Raw genomic sequence first — 21,748 nt, 5'->3', positions numbered from 1 at the left:
GCCCTCTCAAGAGCTCTGTGGGGAAAGCACTGGGAAGAGCGACACGTCCCAGCACTCTGCACACGTCTTCCAAGATGGTGCAGGGGCTCCGGAGGGCTCCACTTCCCTTCAAGGAGCCCCCTGCCCCTGCCCCGCCCCGCCAGCTATGGGCACAGCCCATGCACAGCTGCATCCACATGGTGGCAGGAGGGCTGTGCCAAGTATTCAGCTCCAAAGCAGAATACGAGAGAGCTAGGGAGAGCAAGAGCTGGGGGCAAAACTGGCCCCCGGGCTTCGCCATGGAGAACACTGCACCAGAGCCGTGAGCCCAAACCAAGATGCAAACACACCCGGAGAAAGGGACCTGCACGGATCTATAGGCAACTGCAAATACAAACAGTGGCCCGTACACACATGGCTGTCAGTGTCCCCTCTATGGCGTGCACACGTGTGTGCACACACACTCTTTTGGATGTCCACTCAGTCAGTTTTAGATCCCGCTCAGGTTGAATCAGGAAGGCCCTACTCTAGATGCACATGGTGCACGCACACACACACAGCCGTGATCCTGCCTCCCAGAACAAAACCCATTCGGCCCAGAGACGGGGGAAATTAAGAGACAACACTGATGGCCATGTGGGTGGCTTCTTGCTTTGGCCACCGTAGACCAGTGTTCCCTCTAACAGGGATTCCCAGATGTTGTAGACTACAACTCCCAGAATCCCCAGCTACCATGGCTTTTGCTTGGGGATTCTGGGAGTTGTAGTCCACAACACCTGGGAATCCCTGTTAGAGGGAAGACTGCCCTAGATGTCTGAGCATCTTGGAGGAAGATACTGCCCCGCCCACCCATCATCATCTTCACCACCAACAGCCTTTGCCACTGCCATGGCCAACATGACCACTTGTGTGCCTTCGACGCCGTTGGATCGTGCTGCTGGGAGAGCAGGCAGTGGACTGGCCAGTGCCACCAACGGAGGAGGGGACACACACATGTGGCCCCCAGGCAGCAGCAGGTCCGGGCTCTCCCGGTCGCTCCTGTCCCGACCCCCCAGCCCAGACCCGCTGCCGGCCGCCCGCACGGCCCCTCACCTTATGGGTCCTGCTGTACGTGTAGAGAGAGGCCAGCCGGTAGAGGCTCTTGTAGTGCTGAGGGAAGCGGCTGAGACATACGTGGAGCGAGCGGACGCACCGCTCCGTCACGAACTTGCGCTGCTCCTCCAGGTCCGCCGGGAGACTCTGGGGAAACGGGTCTGTGCAGGGCTCTGCTCGCCTCTTGGCATCCCACTGGGAGAGCGAGGGTGCCGGGGCTTTGGGAGGGGTGCCGGAGGGCACCTGGGCGTCCAGCTTCTGCTCGGCTGCGGCAGCCGATTCAGAGCCTTCCAAGGGCTCTTCAGACTTCCCTGGAGCTGCCCAAATTAAACACAAACACACAGACACAGCTGACGCTTCTGTTGGAGCTCATTCACCCACTTTCTCCCCATCAAAACACGGTGCAAGGCACTTGAAAGCTTCAGAGATACAGCAATACGAGGGCAATTATTTTTCACAGGGGGAAATGAAGCTGAACACAGGAACATAGGAAACTGCCATACACTGAGTCAGACCCTTGGTCTATCTAGCTCAGTAGTGTCTACACAGACTGGCAGCGGCTGCTCCAAGGTTGCAGGCAGGAGTCTCTCTCAGCCCTATCTTGGCGATGCTGCTAGGGAGGGAACTTGGAACCTCCTGATGCTCTTCCCAGAGCGCCAGCTCCATCCCCTAAGAGGGGGAATCTCTTCCAGTACTTACACTTCCAGTCTCCCATTCATATGCAACCAGGGTAGACCCTGCTTAGCTAAGGGGACAAGTCAGGCTTGCTACCACAAGGCCGGCTTGAGGAGGAGAGCTGGTCTTGCAGCTGCAAGCAGAAATGGTTCCCTTTGCTAAGCAGGGCCTGCCCTGTTTTGCATTTGGATGGGCAACCAAGATGTTCCCCCTTGGGGGATGCCGCCGTAGCACAGTGGTAGAGCAGCTGCATACCTGCAGAAGGCAGCATCTCCAGGTAGGGCTGGGAAAGACTCCTGCCTGAAACCTGGGAGAGCCACTGCCAGTCCAACAACAAGGGACTGACTCAGTAGAAGGCAGCTTCCTAGATTCCTCGCCTGCCGTTTTCCTTTCCATTCCCTGCTCGTGACACCCAGGCAGGAGTAGGTTCCCCCTACTTCTGAAGCCAGAAGCCATGCAAGGAGCAACATGGCCTGCCCCCAGCCAGCAAGCAGTGGCTGCCCTCCTCAGCCAGCTCACCCAATTGGGCTCAGTCTCTGCCGTCTTCGGCCCTCTTGCCGCAAGACCCCCTTGGCGGGCAGCGGCTCCAGTGTGCCCTCACGGCTCTGGCATCAATCTCTTGCCCATATCGGCAGGCTGGGCCGACATCCTTGAGTGGATCCAGAGAGCCGGCTGGCAAGGACTAGAGACGGGGGGCTTTTCTGTTGTGGCCCCTTGGCGTTGCAATACCCTCCCTGAAGAGCTTGGCCATGTTTCCTCCCTCAGTGTTTTTAAAGAACCAGAACTTTTTAAAGAGGCTTTTTAAGGTTTCGCCTGTTGCTTATATCTGGTAGGTTCTTTAATTCTTAAGTTTTTAAATAACTTTCAATCTGAAACTTTAAAAACTATTAATTCCGGTTGTGGTTTTAGCTGGGATTTTTAAGTTGTCTAACTTCACTTGGTTAATTTTATGAGTCTTATTTTACACTGTATCTACTTTATAAATGTTGGGAGCCGCCCCGAACAGTTGTGTCCTAGAGGGGCAGGTTATCGACATTTCAAATACAATTAAATAAATACATGGAATAGAATACCCCTTTCCTCCGGAGGCCCTGGGGTCTCTTTGCCCGGCATGGTGGTAGCAGCTTCTAAGCAGGACGCAAACAGCCTTCTCTCCGGGTAAGGCTTCTTGGCACTGTCTTGAGAGTTGGCGGGCTCCGTGAACATGTCTTGGGTCGAGTTGGAATCGGAGAGCACCACCGCTGTGCTGTCCTGGCTCCTGTCTGCATCAGGGAAACAAGTGAGGACCAGCCGTGAGCAGATCGGGGGGGGGGGGGCACGTACCCAAGCCAGGAAAGTGACCCAACCAGAACTCAGGGACGGCCTCTCAACGTCAATGTTTGAAAATGCTGCATTCAGAATAATTTGCTTTCCGGTAGCAGGATCACATCAGAAGAACCTAGATGCTTATGACTCACGGGGGGAAAGGATGATGGTTGCCTAAACCCTGAGAGAAGGTGGTTCAGCCATTTGCCTGGACCAGACAAATGGCTTGAAGTGGACCATCCAGAGATGCCACAGAAGGGAGACCTCAGGCAGCAACTGAGCTGTCTGGAGACCCCAATGATGTGAGGAGTGGGGAAGAGCAGACACTCCTGCTTTCCCTGGCCCTTTTACAAACAGGTTGAAGTTGCTGGATTTTAATGTAATGGCAGAAAAGGGGCCTCTCTACTTGCTTTCCCCAGACTGTTGGATTTCCATTTTAGGCAACTGGAAATGACGTCCATCTACACGACTGGCCCTCAGGCATAAAGGCACCAACGTGCAAGCGGGTTTCTCAATCTAACCCAGAAGATGCTCAGGGGTGCCCCCCATGGGTGGGCATGAAAGCAGGGTGGAAATCTTTTAAAACAAACAAGCTGAAAGACACGGCCAAAGCTCAGCTGAAAGAGATCAGGGGCATCAAGAGGGGGCTTGCAGATCGCTAGGAAGAAGCCCAGCCAGGAGGAGTCAAGCTGATGTAGGGAGCAGTCCGCAGGCCCCTGGAGCAGCTGTGGAGTCCCAGTGTGGATTCTGTAGCAGTTCTGCCCACATCCTTGGAGAAAGGATCTGTATTCATTCTCTCTCCACGTGGACATCACTTCCCTGTGAAGCAAGATGGACTTTTCTTCCCTCATGAACGATCTGGGATTGGGTTCCTCCCTTCCCAGTTGAACATCACTGACAAAGATCTGCCTGACTGTGAAACCAACACACATACACACACAGAATGCCAAGTTCAGCACCTGATGCACAGCGACATCCCACTGGACGAGACCCATCTGTGGATGACGGCCAACATGCTGCACAGTGGTCCAGCAGCCTAGTAATGCTGCATGCACGCAAGTTGCAGGAATGTCACACAAGAGCAAACCCTTTCTTTCTCATGGGCTCACCCTTGCGCCATGTTTGCTGTTTTTGCATTTGCACAGCGTGTGTGTGCACGCAGCATTCGTAGGCTGGCGTACCATGGTCCAGCAAGTCAGCCAACACACACGATGCCAAGAAGCAACCCTGCCCGCTGCCATCACACCCCTCCCCTGAGCCTTGGAAGGCTCTGCTCCACCCAGTACAACGATAGGGACACAGGGGAGACCCAGATCCAAACCCCAGTTCAGTCACAAGCAGGCACCTCCAGCTCCATAAAGGTGCAGAAATGGAGGCCCCAGAATGTGCAGCGGACAGCTCCACCCCTCCTAAACGATGATGAGCTGGCCCCAAACGGACACCCTTCAGGCCTAGCTTGAAGTCGGTTTGCTGCTCTTGCTGTGAGCCCTTTCCACTGCAGCCTCCCCCATCCCCGGCAGAAGCAAGGGGGGGGAGGGAGGGAGGAATTGAGGCAGCAGAGGAGCAAGGCTCAGGAACTCACAGGATGGGGAGTTGGAGGGAAGCGTTTGGGGTGTGCAGCTCCATGGCAGGAAACCTGCTTTGCATGCCGAAAGCCCCAGGTTCACCTCAAGGGGGGGGGAGGTACTTCTCTCTTTCCGAAACTCCCGAGAGCAGCTGCTGCTGCCAGTCAGTGCAGACGATTCTGACCTCACTGGACCAATGATCTGACTCAGTGGAGGCAGCGCCTTAAGATGTCCTGGGGGCTGGCCAGGGCCAGCATTTCAGAAGTGGGCTGGAAGAGATCTATTGATCCTCCGATTTGAGAGGAAATAAAATTCTTTTCAGCGGAGCCTTTGGTGAACGGAGTTTGCCCATCACAAGAGAGCCCCACCAAGCAAGCAGGTGTGAAAACATCATCCCCATGGAGCCTGCTTCAGTTTACGGCAGCTCTACCATGCAGAGCAATCAGTTGGCGGAGCCTACCACGGGAGCCGGAGCCTACCACGGGAGCCAGAGCCTTATGAGGGCCTTCACTGTGGCGAAGCCCTTCTGTGGCAATGAACTCTGTGGCTGTCCCGGCAGAAGGCCAAACCCAGAGAAAGGAGGGGCGTAGCTGCAGAGCGCGATGGTGGCCAAGAGCACGCTTGCACCACCACCCCACCTACTTGGTGTGCTGTTTCCCATTTCAGAAGGCCTGACAAGAGCTCACGGCCTTCTGGAAGTGGCCACAGAACTCCTAAAGCAAACTGGCTTTGGGAGGCCTTGGATGGGGACCAGTATGGCTGAGAACACGGCCCTCGAATGACCATCCCTGGGGTCTGGGGATGTTAAAGCACCCCTCCCACCTGGCCTGGAGCGGGACAGTGTCATGGCCCAGCCCGTCACCACGCCCTCTCTTCGCAGCAAGTCAGATACTGAGGCGGGCAGAACTGGATCCTGCCACTGGAGTGGAGTGCGAGGAGCTGGAGCCCGAGCTGGCCTAGGCCATGACACTAAGTCAGAGGCAGAGGAAGCCTCCTCGGGGTCAGGGGCCCCTCAGGCAGCGCCTGTGGGGCCCAAACCCAATGCAGAACCAGCCTCTTCCCCATCACTGCAGCCCCTAATATCGGCATGCCAGGGAAGAAGAGTTTGAGCAAAGGAGAAGCAGCAGCCCCTTTAAAGCCTGCAAACTCCAGGCACGGAGTCTGCGCTCCAGAGCTCTTAGGGACATGGGGGGCTCCACTCACTCCCCAAGACCTCTCCAGGGCCCTGCTGCCTTGCCTCGTCTTGGGTAGGGACGTGCACAAAACCACTTTGCCCGGACTGGATTCGAACCGGACCGGGCATGTTCCATTTGGGCACCCCTTGAGCCAAACCCCGGTTCGGTTCAAATTCGAGCCGGTTCAAGGGTGGCGGCGGGTGGCAACGTGGATTTGAAGTAATGACTTACAGCCACTGAGGGCTGTAGCAGCCTCAGGGGTGGGTGTGTCTCGGGCAGCTTTCCCTCCTCCCGAGTCTTCGGCTGGTTTCAGGGCCATTATGGGTCACCGCACGGGCTCCCTGGCCATTTGCGTGACCTGGGTCGAGCCTTCGAGGAGAGCCATGAGAGCTCAAGCTGGCTCGCACACCCCTAGTCTCAGGGCAGGCTTAAGCCAGGCTCAGCCTCGTGGGCAGCAGAGTCTGGGCAGGACGGGCAGGTTCCCAGCAGCACCTGGGAAATGCAAGCAGAGCCCCCACGCAGTGCCTGGACCTCCCCCTTTCCTTAAGTGATCCTGTAACACCCCGCCCCCCGAGAGTTCATTCTGCCACGTGGGGGTTATTCAGGAAGACACAGAACGTGCTTGGCAGCATGGAGGAGAGAAAGGGAAGGGTGCAGAGACATGTTCGGGGGGCAGAAGATCCGGCAGCTGCCCAATGGAGTCTCCAGGGGACACAACCCCTCTTGCGGGCACTTTTCCAGGAACGGGGTCTCGCTACAACAGATTCGCCAGGGCGATTGAGCGGCAGCTCTGACCTATGGCTCAAGCAAGCTGTGATGGGCAAAAAGCAGGGAGAGGATGTTCATGGGCGGCTTTAGAAAGGGTTAGGGCAGCACGGGCAATATTGCCTACACGAGCACAAGTGACACACAACACACACACACACACAGACAACCACCACCACCACGGCCACATCTAGTAGTACAAGGTGCACTAAACAACAAGGATGAGTGTTCTGCTCTACTGAATGGGTGAGACCCACCCCTCCCCATGCATCTCCCACACAGCATGTCAGAGCGCGGCTAGCTGGCAAAGGTGGCTGATGGAAACACATCCAAGACAAACGTGACACCAGAACCAGACAAGACTCCGGCAAGGAAGCCTCGGAAGTCCCTCGCTTGGGGCAAGCGGCTTCCATTTTGAAGGCGACTTTTCACTTCTGGCCGCAGGGCGTCCGCGCCAAGCCCCGCACCATCTGGCTAGCCTACATTTCACTACCCCTGTTGGGCCGGTGCCACCTCAGCCCATGAGAAGAACCCCGTGAGAACAGGGCAAAATAACCGGTTTCTTCTCTCTGAAGGTGTTCATTTCTACGTCCTTCGCGTGAACACAGAAGTGGGGTGAGGTGCCACCAGGCAAGATTTCCAGCAAGAGACATTTAGAAGTCACTTGGCCTGGATTTTGGGACACAAGCCTGCTAATAAAGGGGCAGGGGAAGGAGGAAATATGAGCAAGTGTGCCAGGAAAGCCAACTCTGGCACCGAAGCTAACAGAGGCCAAGCCGGATGAATCATCAGTGCTTCACCCATCACTGCGAGGAAGAGGCCGTTCCCGAGAATGGCTCTGCAGTGCACGCTCCAATGGCCAGAGGGGTTCTCGCCCAAGCTGTCAGTTCTGTCCCTGTGATCCTGGAAAGGATAGGAGCGCGCTTCACCGGGTGGAACGAAATGGGGGTCTAGAACCCTTGATCTGGCTTGTGTGAAGAGCCACACACTGGAGAAGCCAAAGCGGAAGGAACTCGTTTCTTGTTGGAGCTGGAGAGTCACGGTTCCTCCACAGCGAGTTGTGGAATCTTTAGGTTGCCCCCACAGCGGGCTACAAGCCCAATTGTTCCTGACTATGGGCCACTGTGGCTGGGGGCGATCATGGGAGTTGTAGTCCGACATCGAAAGAAGAGCCCAAGTTGTGCAGCCCTGCACCACCCCCAACCCAGGACCCCCTTAAGGGCCTTCCACCATTAACAGACATTTCAGAGGGCCCCCGCTTCTCTCTGCATGGCTCTCCAGCCTTTAGGATTCCTCTTGTGGCTTCTCTTGCTTTGCATGGAGCAGAAAGAGCAGAGGCCCCGGCTGTCCCCCAGCCCTGTCCCTGTGGCCGAACTCAACTGTGCCAGTTCCTCATTCTGAGCCCTGCATTACCGGGAGAGGATTCTCCGGGTTCTCTTCTTTTTCACTGGCTAGCGCCTGGTGCTTGCAGCCACATGGGTTGGCGTGTGTGTGTGTTGTTTTTTTAAATGCTATCCATTTATGCTCCATGATTTCAAACTCTCGTTTGACGCACCCAGAGAGAATACCAGGGCGACAGATGCAAAAAAATCAGCGTTTCCAAGAGAAGGCCTCCAACTCGGGGCTGGCTCTGCCTCCTTCCAAGCCAACAGCTTTGCAGGATGGCGCCAAGCCCAGAAGCCAACTCTTTCCAAAGCACAGTTAAAAATAGCTAACCATGGAGCTTCGAGGAGATGCTGACAGAAATGCAGACACCAGCCTTCTGCGGCACCAATTCTTGTGGCAACGTCAGGCAGGGCTGGGACTCCTGCCTTAAAACCCCAGACGGCCGCTGCCAGTCAGCGTAGATCGTGCTGAGCTCAATGGACTGAGGGTCCGACTCGGAAGAAGAAGGCAGCCTCCTAGGTTGCCCGCATTATTTGGGGATACGGGTGGAGCGTCTGCTTTGCAGGTAGATGGTCCCTGGTTCAATAGTGGAAAGACTCCCGCCTGAAACCTGGGAGAGCTGCTGCCAGTCAGTGTAGGCAATACTGAGCTAGAGGGACCAAGGGTCTGACTCAGTATATGGCAGCTTGCTAAGTCTTGCTCCTAAATCCTAAGTGCAGGACAGCAAAGGGCTCTCTGGCCTTGAACAGGCGGGCCAACATGCTTCCCCCACACAATACTCTTGCCACGCAGAGAGGGCCTGTGCGCCCAGAGACGGGCAGAATTCATCCGTTCCCGATTTCTTCTTTGGGGACGCTTATTCCCTAGCATTCACATTTCTCCTGGGATGCAAATCCACTGATCAAGGAAAGCCAAGCTAGCACAGTGGGAATCCACACATCCCCCGCTAAAAGACCAGCCCTGTGACAGTCAGGCCTGCCCAGTTCTCTGCCCCTGAAAGAGGATGGCTGGAAGAACAGCTGCCCCGCAATGGGGTGGAGTTGCTTTAGTTGTGGTGCCAGTTTGAAATGGACAGCGCTTTGCCACTAAAACCACCATGATTCCCACAAGGCAAGCTGGGAGGTTAATATCGTCCATCTGCTACGGAGGTGAGCCAGTCAGGTAGGTGAAAGTCAAGGGCGGGAGGAAAGAGGGCGGGAGGGAGGGAGAAGGAGGAGGAGGAGGAGGAGGAGGAGAGTCAGTTGAAGGCATTCCACTCCATTCCGTGAACATGACACTCACATGGTTGCCACCTGCCTCCTCCCAAATGAGGGAAATCTGGACTTGAGGAAACGCTTGCCGGGGAAGTTCTCCAGCACCCCAACCAGCCAGGCAATGTGCGTGCCAAACATTTGGAAACCCTCAGGGTGTGCTGCTGGGAGCGCACCGAAATCTCCTTGTCCGCCAGGGAGCCAGGGGCCCTCCCCATTTAGGCGGGAGAGGAGGTGGCAACGTGGGATGAGGTTAGCGAGTTGCAATATTGCCCGTGTGGCCACAGACCCATCACCCTCTGGGAAGCAAGCGGAATGGCACTGCCCCAGTGAGACACGCCCCCCGCCGCCGCCGCCGCCCCCGGATTACAGCACCTCTGCGTGCCGGCAGTATTGAGAACAGAGAATGTACCATCCGGTGTCGCCTGCTGACGGCTTTTTTTACATTTGACGTAATCGTGGTCAACTGGAGTAGCTGTGTAGAGTGAGGATGTCAGACCTGGACCGGAGAGGGAGGGGAGGGAAGTCCCAGGGCCCGGCACGGTTCCTGCAGAAGAGTGGGAGTCCTCGTCCACCATGCAAAGCTTTTCCCTGGGGGGAGAAGAGGGGGCAAGGGCGTGAGGAGGCGGTGCCGGCAGAGGCCTGCCACTCAGGGGCCTCCAAGGCCGCTTTTCAGAGTCGGCCAACTGCTCTGCAGGGACGACAGCAGAGAGAGGCCTGCGACAAGACGTGTGTCCCTTTTCACCCCATCCTGCTAACATCCCTTCTCCCGCAACATCTGGGAATCCCTGTTAAAGGGGGCACTGGGTGGTGGAGGATGTGGCTGGATAGGAGGACTCCACCCTGCAGTGGAACGAGGTGGGACAAAACATCGTCATACCCAGCAGCAGCCTCACACACCGCTTGCTCGCTCGCTTTTTATTTACAGATGATCACAAAATACCGTCCCATATCATGCCTGTTCTTAAACAGCGGCCCTGGCTGCTGGTATGTCAAGTCAAGTCCAGTTTTATTTATGGTCCTAGACCAAAGAATCCATACATGCAAAAGGCAAAACAAATGTATAAGAAACTCTATAGATTCTCATTCTACATCTTTAAAAGCAATATAGCAAAATTTAGCTCTGGAGTTAAAAATGCTGCCGGTATGTTTCCGGGCAAACTATGGGGTGGGGGTTATCACCTTTAAAACCCTGAATGGCTTTGGTCCAGTTCAGGGCTTTAAAGTCCCAAGAAAGCACCTTTCCCTGCAAGATCCCCACCACTCAATGGGCTCAGCGGCAGAGGTCTGTCTTCAAGTGCCACCAGTTTGTCTGGTGGCCACTTGGGATCGGGCCTTTTCCGCGGTCACCCGTCGGTGGTGGACGTGAGGGCAGGGCCCGGGGCCCAGCTCCTTGCTCCCTGCCCCTTCCAGCACAACAGCCCTTTGTCAACACTCCTGGCCAGCCTTCAGCGATGTTGTGGCAGCCAGAAGCAAAAGAAACGCTCGGTTCTTTTCCTACGAGCTTTTCCGGGCTCTGCACCAGCTGCCAGATGATTCTGCTAAATCCCAAGTAAAATAGCACACCACAGGGAGGCAAGAAATCACCTCCCACGTTAGCGAGTGATCCGTGGGAGGGAGCATTCCTTGCCGGTAATCTGTGTAAAGCATCCGCCTTCTACCAGTCGGCTCGGACTCACAAGAGGGCTGTATGAGGAGCACCATTGGATGTTTGGGTTTCTTTTCAAGGGGGAGGGAGGGAGAGAAGGGTGACTAGGTGCAAAGGGCAACTGGGTAGAATACTTTGGCAGGTACAACTCTTTCACCAGGACATAAGCTACACCTCCAAAAATCCCCTCCAGTGAAAGAACAGGAGCTCTCCTTTGCATCTCGTCATCCAGAAGAGGGGCGGGGGCGGGGGGGGGCGGGGACGACAACAACTCAGGATGGCGCAGCTTAGGTGGGTCCTGGACCGGAAAAGATCACAGCCTCCTGATGCCAAGGATGAGTCCTCCCTCATGCTCCTCACAAGCCAAAGGCATTCAGACCTGGCATCTACAAATCCGCTTGCCAGCGGCCAGGGCCCCAGCCCTCCGGCGAGCAGGACAGCCAGCCCCCCACAGATCTCCTCCCCAGAGGTCTCCTTTCCACTGGGCCTCAAAGAAGCCAGCACTCACTTTTCCGCGATTTTGGGGGTGTTCTTTTCCTCGCCCCTGGCAAAAGGCCCCTCGGCAGCTTCCTTCATGAACGTGACGAGCATTTCAGCATCGACTCCAGAGTCGGGCTTCCCCACAAGCTTCAGGATGGAGGCATGGAGCCGGAAATACACCTTCAGGGGAGAAACACACCACGTGGGGGCAAACTCGGCAAGGCTCTGAAGGGGGCTCTCCTATTCCAGAGGCTTCTAAACAGCCAGCCCTCTGGCTGCACAAGGCAAGACGACACCCGGGCAAGGAAGCTTTAGGTCAGCTGGAAAAGGGGGCCAGGCCTCCCGCTTCTTTGGAATTGTCACCAATGAGGAGGGGCTTCCAAGGAGCCACAGGGCGTCCGGTGGCACAGGGCAGAGACCTGCCTTTCCCCCGACTGAGGATGATAGCATGGCACCTTTGGGAGGGCAGACTGAGACTGGGAAGACGGCACAGAAAGGAAGGCTTAGCCGACACCCTTGGGGACACAGGGATGGGGTACATAGGGAGCTGCCTCCTACTGAGTCAGACCCTTGGTCCGTCTAGCGCAGTACGGTCCCTCACTGACTGGCAGCAGCTCTCCCAGGTTCCAGGCAGGAGTCCCTCCCAGTCCTACCTGGAGATGCTGCCAGGGAGTGAACCTGGGGCCTTCTGCATGCAAAGCCGCCATTCTCGGAGCTCAGAACACAGCAGGCAACGACTGAATAAAGACTAGAAGTAAGGGAATGGGGCCAAAGCTCAGTGGCAGAGTCTCTGCTTGGCATGCAGGAGGACCCAGGCAGGGCGGGGAAAGACCCCTGCCGGAAACCCTGGAGAAGCCGCTGCCAGTCAGGGCAGACCATACTAAGCTCGGGGGGACCCAGGGCCTGATCCGCAGGAGACCGCTTCCCTTGTCCCCATTCAGCCGCTTGGGGAGTTTCCCTCCCCTTCTGACACCTCGGGGTGGCACGGTTCGCCACGGGCTCTCCGGGGTCCCCTCCCTCCGTGCCTTTGGCCTTACCTCCAGGGCCTCCATGGCGAGCTCCGGCGGATTGTGGTAGTGGATCTTCTTGGGATACCGGGCGGCCTCCTCGTGCAGGAAGTGGCCCGCCTGCTTGTAGTGGAGGAGGTAGGCCACGGGCGGCTGCTTCTGCTTCTCCGCAATCTTGCCCAGCATGTAGTGGATCAGCCACTCCTCCTCGTCCCCGTCCCCCTCGCAGTGAGACGCCGACGTGAAGCAGTGCTTGGCCGTCTCCAGCATGCCGTCCCGCCGCTCCTTCATCTGGAAGAGAAAGCAGCCATCAGGCTGAGCAGCAGCAGCAGCCGGGAGGGAAAGGCCGGGCCGGGCCCCGTGGGCTCCCGCTCGGGCCCCCACCTGGCGCACCACCTCCGGCGGCAGCTCCGACTTCCACTGCTTCAGCTGCCGCGACGCAAACGAGTGCAGCGCGTAGGACATGGAGCCGTACTCGATCCACAGGGAGAGGTTGGAGCGGTCGATCTCCAGCGCTCGCTTGAAGCAGTTCAGCACCGGCGTGGAGTGCTTCCAGATGGGGCCGTCGCTCTTCAGCTCGTTGGAGTTCAGCTTGTCTTGGATCCGGCTGGCCCGAGCCAGAGCCATGCCGGCCCACGAGTCAAACCTGGGGAGCAGCGAGAATAAATGAAGGCGTCATGCACACATTGCAGGGTCCTGCCGGCCAGAGAGTACAGAGCAGACACCCCTTCTGGAGTTCAGTAACCCAGGAACACAGGAAGCTGCCTTAGACTGAGTCAGACCCTCGGTCCATCTAGCTCAGCATCATCTACACTGACTGGCAGCGGCTTCTCCAAGGCAGGAGTCTTTCCCAGACCTAACTGGAGATGCCACCAGGGATCGAACCTGGGACCTTCTGCAGGCAAAGCAGAGGCTCTGTCTACTGAGCTACAGCCCTTCCCTGAAGGTTACATAAGAAATTGCCTTATACTTCTACAGGAACACAGGAAGCTGCCATATACTGAGTCAGACCCTTGGTCCATCTAGCTCAGTAGCGTCTAGAGAGACTGGCAGTGGCTTCTCCCAGGTTGCAGGCAGGAGTCTCTCTCCCAGCCCTCTCTTGGAGATGCTGCCAGGGAAGGAACTTGGAACCTAGATGCTCTTCCCAGAGCAGCAGCTCCATCCCCTGAGGGGAATATCTTACAGTCTCCCATTCATATGCAACCAGGGCGGACCCTGCTTAGCTAAGGGGACAAGTCCTGCTTGCTGCCACAAGACCAGCTCTCCTCTTCGATACTATGCCAGGTGACAGAATCACAGAATGGGAGGGGGCCAACTCCAGAGCACCTCCAAGAGGAGGCCGGACAGCCAGCAAGGAGGCCTCCAACCTCCCCAAGGACTTGGCACCATTTTCAGATTGCTCGGATCGTTAAGAAGTTCTCAGCGCAGCCTTCACAACATTCCAGTCTCAGGCGGGACTTCCTCCCCCAGCAATGAAGACAGGAAGTTGAAGAAAGCCCGGCCGGCTCCCGATTCCACTCGGAAGAGGCCCAATGTCGTCCTCTTCCAAAGAAAAAGGTGGCAACCCACGGCAGACACCCAGAGAAGGATGGAGGGCCAATGGGCAGAAGCAGAGGGCTGGTTTGGAGGGCTTGGCTGGGCAAGAGAGGCTGACCTGTTAGGGCAGATGCAGATGTCATGCATGTACGACTTGATGGCCTTGGACGGCTCTTTGTTCTTGAAGTGGTAATCCGCCAGGAGATAGTACAGCTCCGTCACAACCGGTGGTGAGTAGTCTGCGCCCTCGGGGAGAGCCGGCACCTGGAAATCAAGAACAGAACCGAAGGTTGGGCTCTGGAGGCCATCCTCTTCGACGAACAGCACTGCCTTGACCCGAGCCAAGCCACTGGTCCATGGAGACCACTGTTGCCTACTCTACATGGACTGGCAAGAGCTCTCCAGGGTCACAGACAAGGGTCTTTTCCCAGCCCTACTTGGAGATGCTGCCAAGGTCTGATCCAGGGACCTTCTGCGTGCCAAGCGGGTCCTCTGCCACAGAGGATCTTTTATGGGGATTAGTCCTACCCCCTGCTCTGCTAGGTGGGGCTACCACTGGGCCACAGCCAGTCTCACCCCTAAGGCGGGGGGCCGGGTGGGGGCTCCTCTCCCTCGTTCCCGCGAATGCCCCCAGCAGCCTAACCCTCTCACCTTGCTCAGAGTCCCTTCAATGTAGCTCGACACTTCCTCGAGTCTCAGCATGGGCTTGCCAGTCCGAGGCACGATGGTCGCCATCTTCTTCAGGAGGTTGGCCAGGTCGGCAGAGACGGTGCTGGTTTTGTAGCTGTCGAACTCGGGAAGGGTCTTGGGTTTAAAGTACTCAAACATCAGTAAAGCATCTTTCCACATCAGGTCCACCTTAAGGGAGAGTGTGAAAACAAAATCAAAACCCAATTACAATGTTTAAGAGTGCCTGTATTTTATTGTAGCCTCCTGGTTTTTAACAGGCTTTGATTGGCAGGGTTTTTTATTCCATTGCTTTTGGTTTGTGAGTCGCCCAGAGAACAACTCTTACAGGAAGGCATTTGACAATCGCATCTTCACGGAGGACAGGTCTCTCAACAGCTATTAGTCCTGATGGCGATAAGCTCCCTCCAGCCTCAGAGGCAGGATGCCTCCAAACACCAGTTGCAGAGTAGCAGAGGCAGGAGAGAGGGCATGCCTTCATCTCTTGCCTGTGTGGGCTTCTTAGGGACATCTGGTGGGCCACTGTGGGGAAGAGGATGTTAGACTAGATAGGCTTTGGGCCTGATCCAGCAGGGCTCTTCTCACCTGCTGGGTGGAATGTTCTTCCAAGTAGCGGGCTTTGCTCTTCTTGCTTGGGAAGCTGTATAAGCAATAAAAACACTGCTCCAAGGCCGTTTCCAGCTCCTCTTTGTAGGGATGAGTGTCTTCCGAGGTAGAGGCCAAAAGCTCTTTTTGCAGCACCCGCACCTGGAACAGGAAGTGAGACCCCATCAAGGACATGAAGCATCGACAGTGCCCACCTGCCATCTTCTGGATGCCCAAGGGACCGGTCTCCATGTCTGCTAGAGTAATACACACGGCATATAACTCAACTATATGATGCCTTGGGCATGCCAACATCTTTTTCCAGGAAAGGAGTCCTATATTTGCCACACACCCTCCATCCCTCTGGGGTTTTAAGAAACTGAGAACTCATCTTTTTAGATAGACTTTTTAGGTTTTTTTCATTCTGTGCCTGTTCCAGGAAGTTTTTATTTTGTAAATCTGATTTACCCACATCTAGTTTTAACTGGATTTTATAAATTTTGTATAATTTTATCTGTTTTACTGTCCATCCTGAGTCCATCAGCATCAAGCTTTGCTGGCTGACTCTGAGTTAGGAACATAGGAAGCTGCCTTATACCGAGTCAAACCATTGCTCAGGATTGTCTGGCAGCGGCTTCTCCAAGGTTGCAGGCAGGAGTCTCTCTCAGCCCTGTCTTGGAGATGCTGCCAGGGAGGGAACTTGGGACCTTCTGCTCTTCCCAGAGTGGCCCCATCCTCTGAGGGGAATATCTTCCAGTGCTCACACGCGTCTCCCATTCAAATGCAAACCAGGGTATCTCCTGCTTAGCAAAGGGGACAATTTATGCTTGCCGCCACAAGACCAGCATTTCTCGTATTCTTCTGGTATTAGAGGTAGGCCGCCTTGGCTCTGCAGCTGTTACTGAACTACAACTCCCATCATCCCCAGCCCAAGGGTGTTGCTAGGTACTTGGAAGAAACTCAAGGTCCGGGCTACCTCAGAGAGTGCCTTCTTCTGCATGATCCCCATCATGGTGAGGTCCGTCTCCAGTTACCACCAGTACCTCTGGTGTCGACTCGGAACCAGGCCTTCCGTGTCACTGCTCCTGGCCTATGGAATGCACTCCCAGCAGATATCCGCAGTTTAGGCTCACGGTCGGCCTTTAAGAGAGCCCTGAAGCCTCACTTGTGTGGCCTGGCCTTCCGGGGTTTTTACATTGTTTTCTAAAGTATTTTAACTGATTTTATAAATTGTGTTAAAATTGTTTTTATATGGTTTTAAGTAGTGTGTTTTAAACGATGCTTGTTTTTATGTTTTTTAAACTAGTTGTACGCTGCCCAGAGCATCTGGATTGGGCGGTTTATAAATAAAACAAATAATCACCCCCACCAAGAAAAGTGATGTATGCATTTCTAACAGTATAACACAGGATGGACGGAGGTGGAGGCATCAGGGAGCCAGGTGCGGCCAGGAGCTCTCTTCCCTCCACGGCTGCCCTACCTTTCTGGAAGAGGCCAGGAAGGAGGCTGACGAATTCTGAGGCTCTGAGCAATATACTAGGGGCCTGTGCCTGAGGGACGCCCCTTCTCCATCCACCATGAACTGTGGCCGGGGATGATGGGAGACATAGTTCCACCACAGCAGCTGGAGCAGCCAGGCGGCCCACCCTGGGAGTGCTTTACAGAGAGGGAAGAATTCCCTCCCCCTCTGGCAGGCTTTTAGGTCTCTACCATACTGGGGAGAGAGAGGGAATGAGGGGAACCCAGGCTGGAAGCAGGAGACATCTGGAGCACCAAGACTCACGTAGAATTTCAGCAGGGCTCCGTCAGAGTTGCAACACCACGATCTCCTCCCAAGGTACTCGTGAGCCGTATTGAGGAGCATCAGGGAAGAGGGCAGCATGGGCGTGTCCAGAGACGGAGCCGCTGTTGAGAGGTGGAGAAGGACAAGTAAGGATGGAGGATCCCAGGGGGAGCAAAGAGAATAAAGGTTTTGCCCAGTGGCAGATGCAGTCCTGAAGGCAGTTTAGAATGGCCAGAAACTTCAGAGAGGGACCAGCCTGGAGGTAGAAGGCCAGGGAATGCCACAGCCATGATGCACTGCAGGAGGTGATCTGGCCACGTGGGGGGAAACTGCCTGTTTTGTAGGCTCCTGGGCTGGAACCAAACAAGCTCCAGGGGTCAAAGCTACCCTGAACCAACAGAACTGCCTGAAAAAAGAAGCACCCTTTGAAATGGCGATTCTCTTCTATTCAGCAAGGGGGGCAGGGAGAGCAACTGGCCTTATCCGTCCAGTGGCTGCTGCTACTGCCCGCCACATGCTTCTTTTTAGACTGCGACAGTGGGGACCGGGGGCCATCTTATGGACTTCTATTTCCAGGTTGCTAAGTGAACCACTTTGGGAACGTGTGCCGAGAAGCCGTCTCTAAATGGCCAGAGGCCTCTCTTCCCTGGCCAGCTGCGAATGCTCAGAGCAGAACAGCCCCCCGCCCCTCACACCTCCCTATGGCAGGGAGAGAAGGAGGTCAAGCACTTGTGGAAAGGAAACCCACTTCCGCCTTCCTCGCTGAGGGTCTGCAACTGCTGCTCTTCCTCTCGCTGGAAGCAGACGGACCGGACGTTGTCTTCTTCGTGCTGGATGACTCGGTGAAGGATAATCCAGGGAAGCACGGAGGACACAAAAGGCTCCTTGGGCTCCTCCTGGACTGCCATGCTGCAGTCTATTACCTAGTCACAGGAACAGAGAGAGACAGTGTGGTCTAGTGGTGGCGAGGGGAAGGACACTCTACACGGGCTCAGGGGCTGCACTTGCTCCCGGCGTTCCTTAGGGACATGAAAAGCGGCCTTATACCGAGTCAGATCCTTCGTCTGTCTAGTTCAGTGTTGTCCACACTGACCGGCAGCCGCTCTGGCAGGGAGGGAACTTGGAACTTTCTGCATGCCAGCAAGAAGATGCTCTGCCACTGAGCTACACAGCCTCAACCCCAAAAGGTGGCAAGTCCTAGGAAGAGAGGAGGCTGCCTTATACCGACCACTGGCCCATCTAGCTCAGGACTGACTACCCAGACTGGCAGCGGCTTTTCCCAGGTTGCAGGCAGGTGTCTCTCCCAGCCCTCTCTTGGAGATGCTGCCAGGGAGGGAACTTGGGACCTTCTGCGTGCAAAGCAGTGGATGAGCTTCGGCTCCATCCCTCTCGGGGATATCAAAAGCACTGACAGCCTCCGGCTATCAATGAACTGACTACTCCCGTTTCCCAGCAGCATAATTAGGCCTTCAGACTGCAAGAACACCCAGCCAGGCCACGGTCCGACACTTGCTGATCCCTGCTAACTGAGCAAAGAGGCACCTTTTAATGTGGAGATTCTCTGGTGTTTAGCAGGGGGAGAGCAACTGGCCCTCTCCATCCCCAGCACAGCATCCCTCCAGTGGCTGCTGCTGGTGTCTGCCTTGTGTTTCTCTTTGGATTGTGAGCCCTTTGGGGACAAGGAACCATCTTATGTATGTATGTATGTATGTATGTATGTATTTGTTTACGGGAACCGCCTTGAGAACTTTGCTTTAAAGAACGATGGTATACAGAAATCCGTAGTAGTAGCTTGCCTCCATTAGCAAACACACAATACCTGGATGAGGTTGTTAGTCAGCCGGACGAGGCTCTGTGTGGCGGAAGCTTCGTCCAGGCTGCTGCTGTCTGAGGACAGAGAGCAGTCGATCCCGGCAAGCAGCTGCGTCACGGTGGCCACCCACTCCTCCTTGGCAGAAGCGGCCGTCATGTTCACCATCTGCTGGAAAGCTTCGTTCAAGGCAACCTCGGAGCACTCAAAACACTGCCGGTAGTCCTTCAGTTTCAGCAGGGAGTCCTACGGAGTGCCAATGAGAAAGACACAAGGGGCCTGCTGCGACGAGGTCCTCCTCCACAGTGGGCAGAGGGGGTCTTCAGGCTGGTTGCCAGGCAGATCCCAAACCTGCCCAGGGACTCTCGGGGATGGAGCCCCTCCACAGTTTCACCTGCAGCGACATTTCTGCAGAGACGAAGCTTCCTCCCGGAAGGAACTCGCAGTGAATGCCTTGGTCCTCCTGCTCTGAGCTCCAGAGTTGCTGAACTCGGGCAGATCCTTTCTTCCCTTCTCCCCTCTCCACCCCTCCGAGTCCCTTGACCCAGAGATGAAGGGAGAAAACACACACACACACACAGCCTTTGTCTCCCAAAATGCCAAATCCTCCCAGAGCACCATCAAAGCCCTGGACCTTGGAGCCAAGTCAAGTCAAGTCAAGCCAAGCCTGGGAGTGGGCTACCTCCCATGGGCCCCTGGGGAAGTTTGGAATTTGCACAAGAGGTACAGCCTGTCAGAGGACGCCCTCTTCCACTGGGGGAGAAAGCGACATGCCGCCTTCCTTAAGGAAACTGCACAGCGCATTTCTTCAGCACAAGGAACCTAGGAAGCTGCCGTATACACAGAGTCAGACCCTCGGTCCATCGACCTAATTACTGTCTACTGCAAGACCGGCTCTCCACACTTCCAAGTCTTTCCTTGGAGGTCCGCCTCACCCACAGTCGTGGAGGGCCCGACTCCAGAGCGCCACAAAGCCTCCAAGCTGCACAGAGAGAAGCACCTCCGTGGGAGAGAGCGAGGAGGCCGGTCTCTGCCTCGACAGCCTACGCTAGCAACGGATCAAGCTCCCACAGCGCTGCCAGAACCAAGTCATCCGTGCAGGGCAGGGCGGCGGGGAGGGGGAGGCAGAAGGGAGAACCTGCAGCAGAAGCAGCTGAGCCGGCCTCTCTGGGATGGAGATGACGAACTCCAGGTGCTTGGTCCTGCCGTAGCCGCTGAAGCTCAGGGTTGGGCGGAGCAGCTGCACCACAGCCTGGTAGTCGCCGGCCTCGTACAGGCGCTGGATCTCCTCCAAGGACTGGCACCTCTCCAGGGACTTGAGGTTCTTGTCGATCTGCAGGAGTCACACAGACATGGAGCAAGGCAAGCCCCATTTGGGTGCCCAGCTCAGGAAGCTGCCTTCTGCTGAGCCAAGCCCTTGATCCACCCAGCTCAGGGTGGTCTACACAGACTGGCAGCGGCTTCTCCAAAGTCTCTCTCGGCCCTCTCTTGGAGATGCCACCAGGGATTGAACCTGGGACCTTTCTGCATGCAAGCAGAGCTCGCTCTGTGAAACGTTACATAGGAAGCTGCCTTATACTGAGTCAGATCCTTATTCCATCAAGCTCAGTGTTGTCCACACTGACTGGCAGCAACTTCTCCAAGGTTGCAGGCAGGAGTCTTTCCCAGCCATACCCGGAGATGCCGCCAGGGAGGGAACCCCTGCTAACTGGGCAAAGAGGCACCTTTTAAAAGTGGCGATGCTCTTTACTGAGCAGGGGGAGAGCAACCGGACCTATCCATCCCCAGAACAGCACCCCTCCAGTGGCTGCTGCTGGTGTATCTTATGTTTCCTTTTTTTGGATTGTGAGTCCTTTAGGGACAGGGAGCCATCTCTATTTATTTGTATCTATGTATATTTATTTATATCTATGTAAACCGCTTTGGGAATGTTTGTTGAAAAGCAGTATATAAATACTTGTTATATATATAACTTGGGACCTTCTGCATGCAAAGCAGATGCTCCAGAACTGAGTGACGGCCCCATCCCCAAAGGGGGCATATATGGGTCTCCCATCCAGGTGCTGACCACACGAAGACCTGCTTAGCTTTAACAAGGCGGCTGTGTTGTGTCCTGAAGACCAGGGGCAGGCCGCCTTGGCAACTCCCATCATCCCCAGCCAGGAGGACGGGGGCCGTAGTTCAGCAAGAGCTGGAGAGCCAAGGCGGCCTGCCCCTGCTTCAGACCGTGCTCTGGGCCCCCCCGGAAAGGAGGCAAGGCCAGCCAAGCCGGGGCAGAAAGGGCATCCTCCTCAAACGGCGTTACCTCTTCCAAAGAGACCACGGAGTCCACGTGGAGGTTCGGCAACCGGATCAAGACGTTTTGCTCGTGGCCAGCTTTGGCTTGCACCGCAGCGCAGCTCTGGAGCATCTCTGTGCAGACGTCATAGTTCTCCAAGGCCTGCTCCATGTCGCCCTGGGGAAGAAGAAGCCAGAGAGACTTCCGTCGGCTTGAGCCATGGCCTTAAGCGGCTTCGGCCCTCGGCTCCACCCTCCAGGAGCCCCCACCTAGATGGCCTAGGTGGGGAACGACATTGGGGTCCAAGCCTCTTCTTTCCCCACCTTCCTGACACCAGACCCGGGTGCCTGCTGCGTGCCCATCCAGATCAACGCCCAGGGTTTGTTTTCCAAGGAGGAACCCTGCTATAAATCCCTCAGAGAAGATTCAAAATCACTTCCCAAACACACACCAAGCCAGATCGCTGCCACATCGAGCTTAGTCTTGTCCACGCCAACTGGCAGGAACTCCCCCTTTTCAGAGAGGAAGGGGCCTTTCCCCAAACCTTACCTGGAAATGCTGACAGGCACATAGCTTTATACCAAGTCAGGCCCTTGGTCCATCTAGCTCAGGACTGTCTACACTGACTGGCAGCGGCTTCCCCAAGGGTTCAGGCAAGAGTCTCTCCCAGCCCTACCTGGAGATGCTGCCAGGGATTGAACCTGGGACCTTCTGCAGGCAAGCATGCAGATGCTCTGCCTTC

General features: G+C 55.8%; 1 protein-coding gene across 2 annotated transcripts in view; it reads right to left on the bottom strand.

Annotated features, from left to right (window-relative positions):
• The window catches only part of CABIN1 (calcineurin binding protein 1), a 57,859-nt gene that overhangs the window by 22,298 nt on the left and 13,813 nt on the right, over window positions 1-21,748 (bottom strand). The window contains exons 15-28 of one of the 2 annotated variants that reach the window (XM_053279197.1): window positions 21,034-21,183; window positions 19,867-20,061; window positions 18,738-18,974; window positions 17,667-17,841; window positions 16,919-17,040; window positions 15,136-15,297; window positions 14,515-14,721; window positions 13,982-14,127; window positions 12,712-12,973; window positions 12,358-12,618; window positions 11,349-11,500; window positions 9,605-9,783; window positions 2,820-3,008; window positions 1,072-1,388 (exon numbers count right to left, since the gene is read on the bottom strand). In XM_053279197.1, coding sequence (XP_053135172.1) covers window positions 1,072-1,388; window positions 2,820-3,008; window positions 9,605-9,783; window positions 11,349-11,500; window positions 12,358-12,618; window positions 12,712-12,973; window positions 13,982-14,127; window positions 14,515-14,721; window positions 15,136-15,297; window positions 16,919-17,040; window positions 17,667-17,841; window positions 18,738-18,974; window positions 19,867-20,061; window positions 21,034-21,183 — 2,754 coding nt within the window. The remainder of the gene's footprint in view (window positions 1-1,071; window positions 1,389-2,819; window positions 3,009-9,604; window positions 9,784-11,348; window positions 11,501-12,357; window positions 12,619-12,711; window positions 12,974-13,981; window positions 14,128-14,514; window positions 14,722-15,135; window positions 15,298-16,918; window positions 17,041-17,666; window positions 17,842-18,737; window positions 18,975-19,866; window positions 20,062-21,033; window positions 21,184-21,748) is intronic. The other variant, XM_053279198.1, reaches the window with a different exon arrangement.

This window comes from Hemicordylus capensis, chromosome 15 (assembly GCF_027244095.1).
Source record: "Hemicordylus capensis ecotype Gifberg chromosome 15, rHemCap1.1.pri, whole genome shotgun sequence".
NCBI lineage: Eukaryota > Metazoa > Chordata > Lepidosauria > Squamata > Cordylidae > Hemicordylus > Hemicordylus capensis.
This window is presented reverse-complemented; position numbering and strand designations above follow the sequence as displayed.